Source organism: Paramormyrops kingsleyae, chromosome 13, assembly GCF_048594095.1.
Source record: "Paramormyrops kingsleyae isolate MSU_618 chromosome 13, PKINGS_0.4, whole genome shotgun sequence".
Taxonomy (NCBI): domain Eukaryota; kingdom Metazoa; phylum Chordata; class Actinopteri; order Osteoglossiformes; family Mormyridae; genus Paramormyrops; species Paramormyrops kingsleyae.
In genome coordinates, this window is record NC_132809.1 from 6,818,717 (window position 1) to 6,836,098 (window position 17,382).

The following is a 17,382-nucleotide window of genomic DNA, read 5'->3' on the forward strand; positions in this document are numbered from 1 at the left end:
ATGTATACTTTTTATGCACCTGGATCTTGTTTTTCAGATACAGCAGCTGGTGTGATGATACAATGTCCAGTACTAAGATGCAGAAGCTGTCCTTTTGTTACTCTTTCCTTTTGCTCTACTTTTTCTTAAGTTGTCATGTATTATTTTTCTTTCCCTGTTTTTCTCTATCTGACCCCCCCTTTTTTTTCTTTTCTTCTGTCTCTCTTCACTTTCTCTCTTTTTCTCTCTCCTCTTTCTCTCCCTACTCTCTTCCTCTCTTTATCTCTCCTATTTCAGTTAACTTTCCCTGTCGGCTCCGGCTTAATGGCGGAATAATCTAAAATGGTGAATAAAGAGTATATCTCAAGTAACAAGAGGAGCTTAATCCGAAGCTCCACTTGGCAAAATAAAAGTGTTGGCACAATAAAGCACCCAGACTAACAACCTGCTTGTTAAACTGCCGGACACGACAGGGGTAAAAAAAAATAAAAAATTTTAAAATGCAAACCTGTTTTTAGTTTCAAAGGTTTATCTTTATCTTTGCCTTCCTTCTCTTTTGATTGTTTTACAGATAATGTAGGCTCAGAATAAGTAGAGAAATTGTACTTTGTTGGTGTTGCACTAATAAATACTTATTACTTTTCATTCTGAAATTCAGTGGCCTTAATAGAGGCTAGCTGAGAATCTAGAGTTAGAAATGAGTATTCCCCAAAGTCAAAGCATGCATCAATCAAGATTGCGAAGTAACTGATAAAAACACAGTAATCAGTGCCAGCCCCCAAAGTGCTTTCACTGACAGCGGGTTCCATTACGTTCCATCAGACAGAACACAGTGAAGTGATTGTGATGATACACCATTGTTTCATAAATTGTCATTTTACACTTAATGAGATTATGTCAGTGAAAAATGGGCAAAAATGAGTTCAGGGCAAAATGTTTAATACTCTGTTGCTTCAGTGTTGCCGTTTAGCAATAAACATGTGACCAAAAGTTAGTATTTTTATACAAACATATTTTGTCTGGTTTCAAACAGAGTTATTTCCCATAGGATAGGTTGCATTTCAACATGGTTTATGTAAAACATGTCTTAATCGTGTTTTGTTGTTTTGCTTTTGAAGGATTTTGTACTAGTAATTGATGAGTTGGTTAATTATTAGCTCTATTCCAGTCTTTCTGTATTGCATTAGTACTAGTACTAGTTAAGCAAATTTAGGTGAACAAGGAGCGCCTACATCGTATTCAATGAGACATTAGAGGAGATGAGTAGCCTAAATGCAATTGGTTCAAACTTCATTTAGTTGAGGAATCATTCTTTTGAGAGAAAGGATCATTTCATCATGCCATTTAAGATTAAGATTAGGTGCTGTCGTTGGCTGAAAAATTGCATTGTATTCGTTGTGAAATGTAAATGATCTGTAATGGTGTCTCAGGGAACCCTCAAGCAGCTAGAATATATATACTATCGAACTGAGTTGCCCAATAAAGCGGAGTGAGCTCTTCCTTTGGCATGAGATGTTTAACACTATCTGGCTGTTAAATTGTTTTAACAATACCGTACTTAAATTTGTCTAATGAATACGAAAACCATAGAAATGTTTCATATAAATTAACCATGTTACCTTCATTTATTTGCAATAAACATTCACTATTCACAGAATCACCCAATAATACAAAGACTTTACACAAACAGACGTTATTTGGGAATCAATTTGCTTTTATGATGTTAAAGTTCGAAACAAGATCAGACTGAGTATGTAGGCCTACTTCTTTGATGCACTAACCTATGTGTTACACAAATATGTAAGTGTTTATTGGAGTTACTAGAGAATCAAGTCACACCAAAAGTCTAAAACTTACATTTACAAACATCTTTATTCGTTAGCGGGAGAACATTTTAAAACAAATTTGAGGAAGCACTTCTTTACACAGCGTGTAGTTAGAGTATGGAATAGTCTTCCTGCTAGTGTAGTGGAAGCTAAAACCATGGGTTCCTTTAAATCAGAGCTAGATAAGATTTTAACAACTCTGAGCTATTAGTTAAGTTCTCCCCAAACGAGCTTGATGGGCCGAATGGCTTCCTCTCGTTTGTAAATTTCTTATGTTCTTATGCTTTTTCATAATACCCAATAATGAGCATTGATATGCGCAGGCGCGAGCTTTGCAGCAGCATGTTTACTACTGCTCCGTGTCTTTAACACCATTCAGCCTGCCCGACTGGGGAGTAAGTTGTCTGCTATGCAGGTTCCCTCCCCCTTAGTCTCATGGATTATGGACTATCTGACAGAAAGGCCACAATACGTGAGGCTGCAGGGCTGTGTCTCAGACACAGTAATGTGTAGCACTGGAGCTCCTCAGGGAACAGTTCTGTCACCGTTTCTCTTCACCATGTATACATCCGACTTCAAATACAACACGGAGGGCTGCCATCTGAAGAAATTCTCAGATGACTCAGCTATAGTTGGATGCATCAGGAATGGAGACGACTCAGAATACAGGAAGGCGGTGGACAGGTTTGTTGAATGGTGTGAGCTGAACCAACTGCAACTCAACATCAATAAGACCAAGGAACTGGTGGTTGACTTAAAAAGATTACGGTCTCCTGCTACTCCCCTGTCCATTAGGGGGGTGGATGTGGAGATCGTTCAGGACTACAAGTACCTAGGCATCCACCTGGACAATAAGCTGGACTGGTCAAAGCATTCACTGGCTACCTACAAGAAGGGTCAAAGTAGGATGTACTTCCTAAGGAGACTCAGGTCTTTTAGAGTCTGCAACACCATGCTGCGGATGTTTTATGAGGCTGTGGTGGCCAGCGCCATTTTCTTCTCTGTAGCAAGCTGGGGTGGCAGCATGAAAGTGGCAGAGGCCAAGAGGCTGAACAAACTTATTAGGAAAGCGGCTTCTGTAGTGGGTGAGGAACTTGACAGCTTGGAAATGGTGGTTGAACGGAGGATATTGTTCCGACTTCAGTCTATCATGGACAATGCTGATCACCCGCTCCACAATGTGGTGGCTGATCAGAGAAGCACTTTTAGCTACAGGCTGACTAGCTTTAAGTGCTCCACTGAACGCTACAGAAGATCTTTCCTACCCACGGCCATCAGACTATATAACTCGTTAAAATGATCTCACACCCAGCCTCAGACGCTAAAATAAATAAATAAACTCCATCCCGCCACACACCATACCTACCTTACATACCATACCTTAGCCTGGGCAAGAAACCTGCTGCTATTCGGATGTGCAATGTTCATCTGGTAATTTACCTGTGTAATTTACCACTTAACAGTATTTATTCTATTTATATATATTGTATTTCTGTTTCTGTATATATCATGGGTATATAGCGCAGAGTCTCTTATAATTTTATTTTAGTTCTTATACTTACATCTGATATTCTTTTTCTTTTATGTTCTTGTCCTGTGTCTCTGTGTGACCGTTTGTAGTAACATGAGCAATTTCCTCCGGGATAAATAAAGTTTTTCTGATTCTGATTCTGATAATACTTCAAAAATGAAATATGACACATTGTTCACTCTTTAGATTTTTATAACTCTATAACCTAAGCTGCCTGTCTGTGCTGTTACCCTTGACAGTGAACTCTGCTGCCACAAGAGGGAACATGTCTGCTTTGATCAGACAACCAGTCCCATATTCTTTAGGACAGGTGTGCCTATTAGCTTTATGACAACTTGAAGGGCACTCAGTGTTCATGAGTGTTCTGAACCCTACAGTGGAGTGTGCTTTACCGTGACCATGTATTACAAATTTGTTTTTAAGAAAAAATAACTTTATGAAGCACATTCCATACACTGATGTTTACATAGATCCACAAACTCTGTAGTCAGGCTACTTTGTTCTGTCCCTGATATCTTGACCAGAAACCATATTTTGTTACTTTTGTGGATTTGGGTGTCTTCTGCAAAGTCTGCATCCTCATTTCTGGCTTAGCTTTTACAACCCCTTTCTGGAGCCTCCTGCATTTTCCCGTCCACCATGCAGTGATCAGCCCCCACTGCGTCCAAGATGCTTTTGAATCCCTGCTCCCTGAAGTGTAAGTTAATACTGGGTTTTAATCCCTTATACATGCAAGTAAATTTGAACGATATGCACTACAGAATAAAAAAATTGCTCTGGTTTTAAATACAGTAACCTTTTTATGCTTGAAGAAAATGCAGTTTCTAATGTAATTCAAATAGTAAATTAATTGATATAGTTTAAGGCAAGTAAAAACAGTAAAAAAAATGCTTGCACAATTCCTCTCAATTTCATGACTATGAATATTGACTGGCATAAAGTGCTCAATGCATTACTTACTTCAGTAGCTGTTCCAGTTCCCGTTTGATTCTGGTGACAATGGGTGGACCTTGATACGTAAACGCTGTATATAGCTGGACCAATGATGCACCAGCACGAATCTTATCCAAGGCATCCTGCCCACTAGCTATACCTCCAACACCAACTATGGGCACTTTCCCTGGTAAAACAAGGGGGTAATAGCAGAAATTGTATTTTTCTGTGACACACACTAAATACAACTTGCACATTTTTTAACCTTTTTTTTAAAGAAGGAGTGGAGGTTAAGCAGCATGATTAAAGACCAGGTACACTCTACTCTCCTGGGATCTGAATCCAAAACATGTCAGATTCAAGTCCATAGCTGCCTTCAGGCAGAGACAAAAGCAGCCAAACTTCTCCATCTCCCAGAAGATGTGTGCATTGCCCAAGGGTCTGAACATGAAGGACATTGGTGGGAATGACTGCAAGCACTCTGTACATTAGCTTAGTCCTTTTAATTTTACCTCTGGTTAAGCTGTACATCTCTCGCACAGTGGCAGTGGACATGTCTCTTAGAGGGGCACCACTCAGGCCACCTGCTTCGCACTTCTGGGGGTCTTTCAGCATCGTGGGTCTGGAGACAGTGGTGTTGCAGACGATCAAGCCATCCACACCCAGCTGAAACCCATAATGTGTGGAATGGATGAATACTAAAACATAGCATTGGCCGTCAACATACCCACAAAAAGTGCACGTGGTACATTAGGGTGAGTGAATGAGGGTCTCACTGGCAGATCATAATGGCTTAGGTAGTAAAACATCTAAATGATTGGGGCAGTTTCGGCCTAGAGGATGTGCACAATGCATGCTGTAATGCAGCATTGCATCACACCCTTAATGCTCAAACATTCTGACATTATATTGATTATTATTTTGACAGCAGTGCAACTGTGTGTCATATCTGATGTGTAACTCCATTTAACTGCCTGTCATATTGTACTCTGTTTGAAATATATATATATAACTATAAATTGATTTGTAGTAAACAATTCAAGGACAATTTTCCTCCCCAAGGAGCAGTGACTGTGGGATGAAAGTTATGGATTGAGGGTCGAATGCATCAGGAGGTCCACATGACAATAATCACATGCCACTCTGTCAGGGGTGAGTGAGAGACTGGAAGGTGTGGTAGGGAAGCATCAAGTGGGTCTGTAATTCATCCAGTTAGCAGAATGGTGCAGTGTTTCCAGCAGCAGGGTCTGAAATCTGCCTGGCTGCACTGACCTCAGTGATGACATCAGCTATGTCCTGCTTGTCCTGGGAGGTGAGATCAGGCGCAATCTTCACTAGAACGGGTGGCCGTCGCCCAGATTGTAAGCCATCCCGCTCTTTCAGAACCTGCATAAAACGGGAGACCCACAACTCAAACTACCTACTCACTATACGTACAACTTACTACTTATAAATCCACCTTAGTGAGGAGGCCTTGTAGTTTGACTGCATGTTTAAACATGGTTCTAGTGCTCTGAACCACAGAAAAACAGAGTTGTTTATAATTCTTTAACATGGCCTACACTGTAAGCAGGTTTTCACACCGCGACAGGACCCTCACCTTCTGTAGCAGGTGGCGCAGTTCTTCCTTGCCTTGTAGATCCCTCAGTCCTGGAGTGTTGGGGCTGCTCACATTCACTACCAGGTAGTCGGCCAGGGGTCCGAGTTTTCGCACCCCCTCCAGGTAGTCAGCCACCGCATCCTGAGACAGCTTGTTCTTGCCCAAGTTGATCCCGATAGGTCGACCAGCTAGGAAAAGACCTTATCACATCATTCTGTTGTGAACAGCTACATTAGGTGACCAGGAAACGAACCAAGACTAAAATCCAAATTCCAATCCTGGAACCATTACCTTGTGTATGCTCTGCCTGGGTAACCTCCCTGGCTTTGAGTCTCTCTTGGACAGCAGTTAAGCCACAACTGTTAAAGCCATACCTTAAAAACACATACACACACAAAAATGACTCAAGCCAAGGTTTTTCGGAATCATTTTTATCCCAGTTGCATTTTGTCATTTTCTATTGTTTGTCTACTAGTTAAAATGACTGTCTCATTTCCCCTTAATATAAAGCAAGCATTGCTTGACTAATACACCATGTAATAATCAATTTCTATTTTATTTTGGTTACTTAAAGTCTACCATTTAATAAACAGAGGGAGTCCGCTATTAAGCATGCCAGTTATGTGTACTATAAGAGGAGAGGAAACAAATCACTTTTTGTGTAACAGGTGGCCTTTATATGGATAAAAAAAATTACACTTGTCTACAAATTATGAAGTGATTATGGCAGGGCATTACAGTTTGTAGAGCATGTACTTTCAGATATGGCAGTAGATAGGGCAGAGTCAGTGTCATGACAGCAGGGAACCGGTCACCAATGACCGTACCGGTTGATCACTGCCTGATCTACTGTCAGCCTAAACACGCGTGGTTTAGGGTTCCCATCCTGGGGCAGGGGAGTCACCGTGCCGACCTCCACAAACCCAAACCCCATACGGTACAGCCCATCCATCGCTTCCCCATGCTTGTCAAAGCCGGCCGCAATCCCAACCGGATTCTGAAACCGCCGGCCAAGGACGTTGACTTCCTGAAAGGAGATGTGTAGAAATGGCCAGCAGGAAGGTATTCAACAAGGCTTCTTGGGTCATCTGTAACACCTACTGCTCACAGAAAAATCACTGCATAACTGGCTAACAAATACATATTCTATGACTGACCAGTGAGGCTGGATCCTGGTACCTGCTGTATGGTACCACACCCAGACTGATGAACCGTACTGCCATCACATGAGCTGTCTCAGCTCCCATGATTCTTTGCAGTGCAGGTACAAGCTGGTTGGCATAGAATTGCTCATCACCTGCTGCTGTGAGGTATGAGATAAAGAGAAATCCACCAGAGCCCAGAACTTTTATGGAATCTTTTATAAGTCTCTGAAAAAGAAAAGAAAGAGCTTTTCAATTAAACTGTACAATGGCTGTTGCAATAATTAGACAGAAAGGCAAACTTCCTATTTAGTTCCTGAAACAGTTTAAGTGTAATACCCACAAAATTGATGTAAATAGCAAGTTAGGAAACGGTACGTACTAGGTGTAATAAAAAGGCCATCAGCTGAAGATTTATATTGTGTTTCTTTGTAGTTATACAATTTGATAAATCAAAGATTATTCCAAATCTGCCTATTTTCCAGCTAACTCGATTTAAAGTAATTTAAAAGTAACATGTATCTGATTATCTTTAATCATACAATGTGCAACAACTAAATACCTTGAACTGCCCCGCCATTGAAGTTGCATGACAGAGTAATACTGGAAGCGCTGGTACCCACGTTGAAATGAAGAGGGAAGATCACTTCCGGTACAGAAGTTGTCGCGATAGTTCGTTTTCGACGTCACAAAACAGGCGGAGCTTTAAGACAAGGCGAGTTCTGCTGAGGGGCGGTCCGAATTTTGTGGTAAAAGCGTTTGATTTAAATTTAGTGTTCTTGCAGCCATTGAGTAGTTTAATGAATACAGTAAGTTTCAAAAGTAAACTGGAATTGTGTGCTGCACAGACATAGACAATTTGGAGAAAGTTTTTTATTAATAGATTGTTTTTTGTAACCACACATCTGGGCATGTTTACGTGCATTTACACGAGTTTTCCCATTGTATCATTATTATATTAAATATGTTTATATCCATGTAGCCATGTCCCTCTAATGACGAGAGCTTAAAGGAGAATTGGATAATTGTTAATGATTGATAATGGAAGGACATCATTAAAAATATAGTTAAAATTGACAATTGATATCCCATAGCTGTGTTTTATGTGCATTCGTCAAATTCGTCAAAGCAGTGCTTGAAGTGGGCCGGCACTCACCGGTTAATTGTTTTGTTAATTCTTTGTTTTTCTCTTCAGAGTACAGTGAACGTTTCTTGCTTACTGTATAATCTCATCAACCGATAGTGAATAACAAGTTCAGAACACCTGCACCTATTTTTTTCAAACTTCAAGCACTTGCGTTAAGTGGTGAAACACAATGAGTAATTGGTACCGTGCATCAGTGCTTACGTTCTTAGTAACAAGAGGGAAACTTCACATGCAAAAGAAGGAAGCAATAAGATATTCAGTATATACCAGTTATTGAACGGTATTGTGTGTTAGGTGTAACTTATTAGGATCTTTTTATATTTATATATACTGTCAAGAGGCAATTACACCGAGACTGTTGTTGCATGATGCATGAAAGGTCCATGTTAAAGTCATGAAGACAGGGGATTTTGCATTTATCTGTATTCTAGGAAAATGTTTATAATTCCCAATAACATTTACATTATAATGTGGCGTTTAGTACCATTTTGGTATATTGCAGCTTTTTAATCAAGATATTTTCTCTGGTTAAAAGACTCAAGTATTAAACAGATGTAGCATGTGGTATGATGTACAATCATTAGAATGACTAACATGGAAGAAAAAAGTCAACTACAAACAAGTATAAATGTAGTCCACGACCAGTATGTCCTGAGGTACTCATGACCACTATTGCATGCATGCGTGAATGCTATTCTAACAAGCTTAGCATTTAGTAAAACCAGTTATTAAGGCATTTTAAATATGAGGATGCTCTAAGATAAAGGCCAACACAGGCTAACTCTGCCCTTCTGAAACTAATCCCACCACACAGCAGCCACAGTATATTTGTAACAGTACTACCAAATTCTTCCGCAGCCATTCCATTAAACGCACCACTGAAACACATTTTATACTGTGGAATAACATACAGATTAAAGAAAAGAAATCCTAACATTCACACACAGCTAAGAAGCAGAAAGTCACAGTGACGGTCCCCTGGCAAAATGATAATTTCTAATGGAAACAAGCAATCAATAAGGATGTGATGACCAGCTTATCATTTTTTGTATCTCAGGACATTATTAGTATTCTTACAGCAAAAGGCCATAGTCATGAAAAGTATCCATCAAAAAACAGATTTTTATAAAGATGTTGATTTTAAAAATAAATCTGTACAATTTACTTCTATTCTGAATGTCAAGTATTTACTAGTGAAGCACACTGTGTTGAAACTGTTTGTTACAGTTAGGGAGAGGATGTTTATTTCAATAAAGTTAGGCTGGCATGTTTTATAGGATATCAAAGAGTTTTACTCCAAAAGAGGGTCTAAGGGCTGTCACTACAGGGCTCCGAATCATCTCTTTGCAGGGACTGTAGTGTGAGAAGGGCCACCAAGTATAAAAAAGGGGGGGGGTGGATCAGGTCTTTTTCTTCAGATCCTCGAAGCGACGTGTCAGATCATCAAAATCAATGTCGTCTGAGGGTGCAGTGCTTCTGCCGATGGCTGCAACAGGAAGCGTGTCAGGAACAGAGGGGAGCTCGGGGAAGCCGGGGCTGTCAAACATCTGGGGGGAGGTGGGGCCGATGCCTGAGGAGGCGGCAAAATAATGCAATGAGACGCGGCATACATGATGGCTTGGGAGAGAGATTCTGCCCCTGCAGCAAGGGCGTAGGTTTGGCTTTAACATCGGTAGGGGCCAAATTAGCCCCGATTCCCCTGCCCCCCTAAACACATACGGTACTCCCCCAATATTGGTAGGGATACGTCTCTATTATCCATGGCCAAATCTATGCCATTGCCCTACAATGACCTTCATACCAATGTTTAAAAATGGGAAAAGGATTTTTTTTTCCTTAGGGCAAAACATGGGAAAATCTGCACTTACCTGTCACCTGGGAAGGAACAGGACTGTTGTTAAACAGGACATCCTTCTAAAAGACAGAAGTATTTGCAAATTAAACACAGGAATACAATGCATGTAACATTCCACCTGCTTCTGGATATGAGCCCTGAAATGTTCTCTGGACTTTACACATTTTATCATTTCAAGCATAGAAATTTATTGACTTTGTTCATGAATTACTGTTCAGTAAAATGTTTTCCTATGAATTCCAGGGGAATTAATATGGACCCTGAAAGCCTAAGAATTGTTTCAGGCAGTAGCTAATAGTGTATCTATCCTGTCCGTCAGCCTTGATATCTTGTCTTTAACTGCTTTAGAGAACTGCACAGAAAAGCAGTGGAAAAAGCAAGGTGAAGGACAAGTTGTAATAAAAAGATCTTCCCTGAAGGTAGAATGGCTGGATCTTCTGTGGCTTTGGGGGCTCTCACTTACAGATTCATAGCTGGGGGGAAGGCTGGGCAGCTGGGGTGGTTGAAAGGCATTAAAGCCGGCAGGGCCAATCATGTGCTCTTGCTGCAAAATCAAGTTACACCAACGATCTTGTTGTGCTTGAAGCAGAAGAATGATGCTTATATAAACATGCAATAAATATTCAATAAAAAAAAGACTAGACTAATGACACAGCATTGATTGAAGGTCATAGACAAATAAGGCTGAAGGGTGTTCTTACTGAGCCTTTGGATGGGGGGTAGCTGAAGCCAACTGGCATGGGCATGGGCATGGTCATAGGCATTGCCGAGGGTGGGGCAGTGAAGCCACCACCACCACCTCCTCCACCTCCTGGCTTCTTGAAGTCATCCTTCATGTCTATAAGGTTGGCTTCCTCTGCTGCACAGACCTCAGGCTGGGGGGGGGTGGGGGTACATCAGGCCATTACAGGTAAATTGGGGGTGTATAGATCAGGCCATATCACATACCATAACTCTAAGAAGGAGAAACTCACATCAACCATGGCATCCGGCTCATATGGAACGTTGTAGTTCTTCGCAATCTCAATAAGGTAGCGTTCTACGAGAATCTTGGGCGGGGCTTCCACACTCAGTTTGTGAATGAGCTTAGAATGGAATCAGCAAATTAGGTGCCATTTTCAGACAGCATACAAATGAACAGATAGTGTTCTAAGGATTTACATTTTAAAGAATCAACACAATGACTTGTCATTGCTTACCCTACTGTTGACTGTACCAATTTGGTTTGTCCTACACAGCTTGCCATACTCCTTGCTGTATTTTGCACATAGCTGGTCTGACACCTGCATTCATAGACAAATGTGAACAGGAACCAAGGGGCAGTGCCTGGAAAGCTCCAGGTGAGTGCTACTTAAAAAACAGATTAATGATATGCAAAGGAAGAACAAAAATGAATTTAATGTCACGATCTTCATTCCTCTCTGCCAGTACTCACAGTCTTGAGTTCAGTCACTTCAGACTGCAAACGTGGAGCCGCCCAGATAAGTGTGGACACGGCCTCCTGAAGGCCTGGATCCAGTTCCCTATCAAGGACAAATAAAGAACCACCTGTCATATGACAGTATGTTCACCTTAATTTTCAATGGCAATCTGATTTACCCTTACTTACAGATTGCACTTCCCTGCTGGAATGTATAGAGGAGTGTGACAAGCAATCAGCGCTTTAAAGAATCTCGAACTCACTTCATTGATTGGATGAGGCCAAAGCGGGCCAGGAGGAGGTCACAGTGCAGCTCTAGGATCTCCATACCCTCCACTAGGTAATCTTCTCTGATTATGTGCTCAACCCTAATACGAGCTCGTTCATCTTTTCCAGATGACAAGTAATCCGCAATTTCCTTCCGTGCTTTCTGAGCTAGTTCAGCTGTGGGAAACGAGTAGTATTACAATGATACTAGGAGTACAGTCAACACCGTCACGGAACAGATCGCTACTGTTACAGCATTTTATTTTATTTTTTTTAAAAAAGGTGTAGAGTAGTACTTACTACATGAAATACATTCGTCAAGCAAATGTGGCATTTAATTTTGAAAAGCGCTCCCTGAGCATACTAGCCAAGAACAGGTTACACACTTTATGATTTGTGAATGGAATGCGGAAAAAAGTTACTTACTTTTCTTCTTCTCCAATAGTTTGAGGCGATTAATGACCAAACGAAGGTTAACTTTAAGTCTATCAGCTTTGAACCCACCACCTAGCATGTTGGACAGCTGCCTGTGTACAGAAGTCAGTAAACTGGGTTACGGAACATGACCCACACTCCTGTGCTGACATGGTAGTATCACATTTATTTAGCCTTATGGCGCATTTGCGGATTCCATAAGAACAAATCAGATTAATAATTCTAAATTACGCAAAAAAGATCAACCTAATAGTTATCAGGTTTTTAAAGCTCTATCTATCTCCTGGTTACCTGCTAATACTACCAAGAAGTTTTTATTTTTCAAACCGCGACACACTGAAAACCAAAATACAAGATACCGTCATTAAACGATGGATATTTTTATATTGAAGTTCACAATATGTGCAATAACTAACCGAAAATATAGTATAAATAACAAAAATATCGCATTACCGAGTCTTCCGAAAGACAAGTAACACCTGTTTTCAAGAAGCGAAATATTTCTCTTCCGGTATTTTCCTACGTAGACACGCGTACGTAACTGACGTCACAAGGGCAGGACGCGGGGAAACCCCTGATCCCCGCTCCCTTCCGACGTATTACTACGGAGGGTTTAGTTATTCCTAGAATTAAACTTATCTTTGACCTTTCAGAGAAAGTTTTATTTTTTGCGTTGTCATTATTCTTACACTTTTTTGTGCGCATGTGTGTAAATTGCAAGTGAAACTTTATCTCATGTAGAAAGGAAACCAGTAGATTAGTATTAGTGTTGCACATACCTATCAGCTTTGTAACACGTACAGTAAAACCGTAGTTTGATACATAGAGCATTTACCAATTGGTTCGTAATTTTAATTTATTTTCATTATCTACTCTTGATTTAACTGTATATCAATGCAATGGCAGAATCCAATGAATGATAGTAGTTAGAAAATTATTTAGATTTCATGTATGCTGTAGGGGTCCTGGAGTGCACGGAGCATGTCACTGTTACTGGCAGTAAGTCGCTGCTGCCCAATAGTAATGGTAATTCACCATGAAATAAGCCTCAATGAGTGAGTAAGCAGCTGTAACAAGTTTCCACCATCTGGTTCTTACTGTAGTAACTACACGTTCATCTTATACTTTTTAGTTGCAAGGTAGAAGGATATACTTTTAACACTTATTTTAATCTTATAATAAAAATGTATTTTCCCAACAGGTTACATTTATATTCTAGAATCCCTTCTGTAATGATACTGTACCAATCATAAGTTTGGACACACCTGCATTTTAATACAGTCTTTAGCTATGTTATTCACTTTAAAGGTGCAGAAAGGCCTTGTGACAATGAACTAATACATATCAAATATTGCAAGGACCAAGAGAAATGCTCAATTCCTCATAGTTTTCTCAACGTTTACACTCTTCATAATAGCCACCTTTTGCTTTGATCACAGCATTGCAGACTCTTGGCATTCTTTCGACCAACTTCCAGAAGTAGCCACCTAGAATGCTTTTCCAACAATCCTGAAGGAGTTTACAAAAATTCTGGGCATAAGTTGTATGTTTTACTCTTAATCTGATTCAAACGATGCCAAACCAGCTCTGTAGGGTTAAGGTCAGAGGATTCTTGGGGCCAGGTCATCTGCAGCAGCAGTCCATCACTTTTCTTGTTCCAAAGATAATTCTTGCATTACCATGACGGTTGGAACCAAAAAATTTTAAAGCTGAACTTGTCTGACCAAAGCTCAGGGGTGTTTCTCAATACAAAGAATACAAAAAATGCACTTACGGTCTTGCTACAGTAAGTCGCCTCCCAAAAACAAACTTGGGACACAATGAATCATATGACTGGTCTCATTTGGCAAGGATGCAACTGATGCATCCTTGATATTTGGGGTGGAGCAAGAACAAAATCCAGGGATTTTTACAGTCCTCTGTACTTGAGTATTGGAACTGGTCTTCGGCAAAGGAAGATGACATAAATCAGGCACACAAGAAAAGTACGATCAAGTATGCATATTGAGAAACACCCCAGATTTCCATTGTTCTAGTGTTCATTAGCTGTCTTCTTTTACCCAAACTGATCTTCTTATTTACATCCCTCAGGTTTCTTGCAGCAATTCTACCAAAGACTTGATTCATACAGTCTCTTCTGAACAGTTGATGTTGGGATGTTCCTGCTGCTAGAGCTTTGTGAAGCATTTGCATCGGCTGTAATCTGTGGTGCTGTGAAGCAGGGAGGTGTGGAAGTCAAAGCGGAGGGGCAGACTGCTGGGGTTGTTTGCGAGTCCAGTCATTCTGTCCCTCAGCTCCGGCTTCCACACTTCCCTGCATCCTGCAGACCGAATACCCAAAGTGCCTCATATCCAAGGACCGAAGGGGTTAACAGCACCGTGGGAGCCACCCACCTTCAAGCGGAGAACTTCTTTCTCCTGGATATCCATAAGGGGTGGAGGAGTAATCCCACAGTCTGGAGGATCCCCAAGGCCAAGGTTATCTTCTGGGAGGCAGGAAAGGTGCTAGTAAGACTCACCCTGGATGCAGATCCCAGGAGGCAGATACGGTTCGGTGCTTAGTGTCTGATGTCGCTCCTTCTGTCTGCCCGTGTCCTTCGCGGTACTTGCCTTTTTGTTTTGACCTCTTGCGGTCTTGTTTTCCTGCTCTCGTTTAGTTCAATAAACCCCCTTTGTTTGCCAAACACCCACCTTTGAGTCCTTCGTCTTGTATCTTGTGACACATCCACTTGTGAAATCACTGGATGTACAGTTGCACATTGATGGATTTAAAACAGGTTATAAAAAAATTTAAAAATCATTCTCGAATGGCACTTCTATTGCAATGTGTGTGCAGTCAATAGGGTTAGGAAAACTGGACAATGAAGCAAATTGCATTGTAATGTTTGCTTGGACACCCACACTAGGGAAATCTTACATATTATCTTGACAGTCAGTTACAGTTTTTCTTGGTTGCCTTGAACAAATTCTCAAATGAAAATGGTACTTATAACCACATATGTAATCCTAACCACATATGTAATCCTAATCTGTTCAGGGGGAGGGGGGGTATCGATTGGCCTAATTTAACAAGTTTAACCCTTCCGTCTTTTGCTGTGGCCCTATGCTAAGGTTAGTCTTGATTTTTGCATACGTTCTTTAATTGTGTTCTCACCATCTCTGTTCATATTTTGTCTACTACTTCAGCACAACAGTATCAAAGAGACAGGAGATGTAATGCTTGTCTTGTACCTTTATGCAGTTATATTCTACTACTTCGTCGGTTTGCTTAGCAGTGAAACAACCAATATCGCTAGACTCCACTGTGGAAAAAGTTATGTAGCGAAAAGTCTCCAAATAAGAATAGTTCATTACAGCTGGGACGGGGTGGGGGGGGTCACGTTTGTCTATCCTGAAAATTGGCACTAAAAATGCAAATAAGAAAGATATTCCTGTAATTTTAAAGATCATATCATGTGATGTCCATAAATGTAACTTATGGAAATTCAGTCTTCATGGGACCACTAGCTTTCAGGGGCTCCAGGCAACTGCCTACCCGTGCTTTATGGTAAGTCTGCCCCTGCTGTATGTCAGATATAATACATATGTTTATGTATCTATTAATGCGCATTTCACCAGGCGCTAAAACTAACTAAATACAACTTTGATCTGCAACTCTCAATGTTGCTTTTTTTCACATTTCCTCCAAAACATTCGTGCGACTGCTCTGGACCGTTTGTAAATGTGCAAACTTTTCTCAGGATAAGTTCCTCTTTATAAACCTTTATAAATTTATAAAGAAAATGTGTATACATATATTTCTTGCTTTTCCCTTCATATGAAGCCTTTGTAAATGGTCTCCCTGTTTCTATTTTAAAACATATTGTCATGACCTGCTCGTTCGATCCTCGTGTGTGCCACGCCCACCTCGTTACCTCATGTTGATTCCCGATTGTCATCACCTGTTGCCTATTGTTTTCTGCCTATCCTGTGTATTTAGTCCGCGTCTGGGTCAGTATTCCCCAGTCCGGTCATTGACGTTGTGTGCTGTTCTACTTGTTTTGTCCAGTCCGCTCAAAATAAACCTCGTTTGCCTGAATCCCCGGCTCGGCTCGCTTGCTTCCCCGCTCGCCCGCAAGCCGATACAACACATATTTACATGTAAAAAATGACATTGATGTGCTGTGATGAAAATTCAATACTTATACATATTACTTCCTTTTTGAAAAACTTCAATCTAGTGCAGTCTCTCTTAACCCCCAAAAAAGTACAAAAACATTTTTCCAACTTGGCTTTCTTCCCCTTTCAAAACATTCTTGCATACATTTTTTGGGGGCAATTCTGGGCAGTTGGTATGATTCTTTTATAACTTCTGTTTGACTCCACTGCGAGCACTACATATCTGATGCGTTATAATTGCTTATATAATTGTTAATAGATTTTTTTTAAGAAAGAATCAAATCAGTGAAATACATTTTCTATCCAGGGGTCCTTAGCGCCCAGAAAAATGTTTTTCAATCAAATCAGATCACAACTGGGATACCTTTCTGGTGCTCCTGTCAATGACAGAATTTAACTACAACAATGGATGTGAAGAAACTTTCTAAGGTGATGATTAACTGGGGCAGGCTCACAAGGACACAGGCTAGACATTACTTCAGTAAATATCATGAATTTCAATTCAGGTAGCAAATACACCAGATACCAGAAAAGCAAACATCAGATCTAGGATGTACTGAAGCGGATGGAAAGAAAACAGTTTGTTGCAAATATAGGGCTTGTTCCTCTTTCTCGAGTGATATTATCATGGGATGTTTCTCAGATTTAGGAGAGGGGCAGGAGCAGCAAATGGAGGGGGCGTATATGAAATGAAACAGCATTTCAAAAGATGTCCCCATTTCTCACAGAGGTTACCCAACGTCTAATAAAGGCACATTCAGTTTTTCTTATCAATCACAAGACGCATAAGCCCTAGACACACTGCAACTCAGCCAGTAGCCTCTGCAGTTTGCTTATAGTGTGATGTGTTATGGTGCTATGTATGTAGTACACTGCGTTCACAATGGAGAAGTCAGGACACAGCTGGGCTAGTTACTTCCTGGCTTTAGCCTTTTATCCTTCAATGTGTTTCCTTCCCATTGGCTTCATGGTAAAATTATGCTTCAAAATTTACTGCCTCATACTAAAATTGGATGTGTGAATTTTATTCATAATGTCAGAGATTTACCATCAAACACACAAAGGTCAAACCACAGTCTGATGTCCATAT

The 17,382-nt window shown here is 40.6% G+C and overlaps 2 protein-coding genes across 3 annotated transcripts; both read right to left on the minus strand.

Annotated features, from left to right (window-relative positions):
- Nucleotides 1-1,585: 1,585 nt before the first annotated feature.
- Nucleotides 1,586-7,731, minus strand: LOC111857430 (dihydroorotate dehydrogenase (quinone), mitochondrial-like). Of its 2 annotated transcripts, none has more exons than XM_023838298.2 (9): nt 7,574-7,731; nt 7,027-7,239; nt 6,697-6,896; nt 6,161-6,243; nt 5,870-6,057; nt 5,542-5,655; nt 4,782-4,935; nt 4,297-4,456; nt 1,586-4,026 (listed from the first exon to the last, which is right to left on the minus strand). In XM_023838298.2, exons 1-9 carry the CDS (start codon nt 7,589-7,591, stop codon nt 3,927-3,929), a joined length of 1,230 nt encoding a protein of 409 aa, XP_023694066.1. In that variant the 5' UTR covers nt 7,592-7,731; the 3' UTR covers nt 1,586-3,926. The 2 variants fall into 2 exon arrangements, with proteins under 2 accessions (XP_023694066.1, XP_023694065.1); XM_023838297.2 differs by lacking the exon at nt 7,574-7,731 and adding an exon at nt 7,394-7,531.
- An 826-nt stretch (nt 7,732-8,557) lies between these two features.
- Nucleotides 8,558-12,696, minus strand: LOC111857431 (IST1 homolog). Its single transcript, XM_023838299.2, has 10 exons — nt 12,589-12,696; nt 12,127-12,227; nt 11,697-11,877; nt 11,449-11,536; nt 11,213-11,296; nt 10,988-11,098; nt 10,715-10,888; nt 10,477-10,557; nt 10,027-10,072; nt 8,558-9,728 (listed from the first exon to the last, which is right to left on the minus strand). The coding sequence occupies exons 2-10, from the start codon at nt 12,212-12,214 to the stop codon at nt 9,559-9,561; spliced, it is 1,023 nt and encodes a 340-aa protein (XP_023694067.1). The 5' UTR covers nt 12,215-12,227; nt 12,589-12,696; the 3' UTR covers nt 8,558-9,558.
- Nucleotides 12,697-17,382: the final 4,686 nt, after the last annotated feature.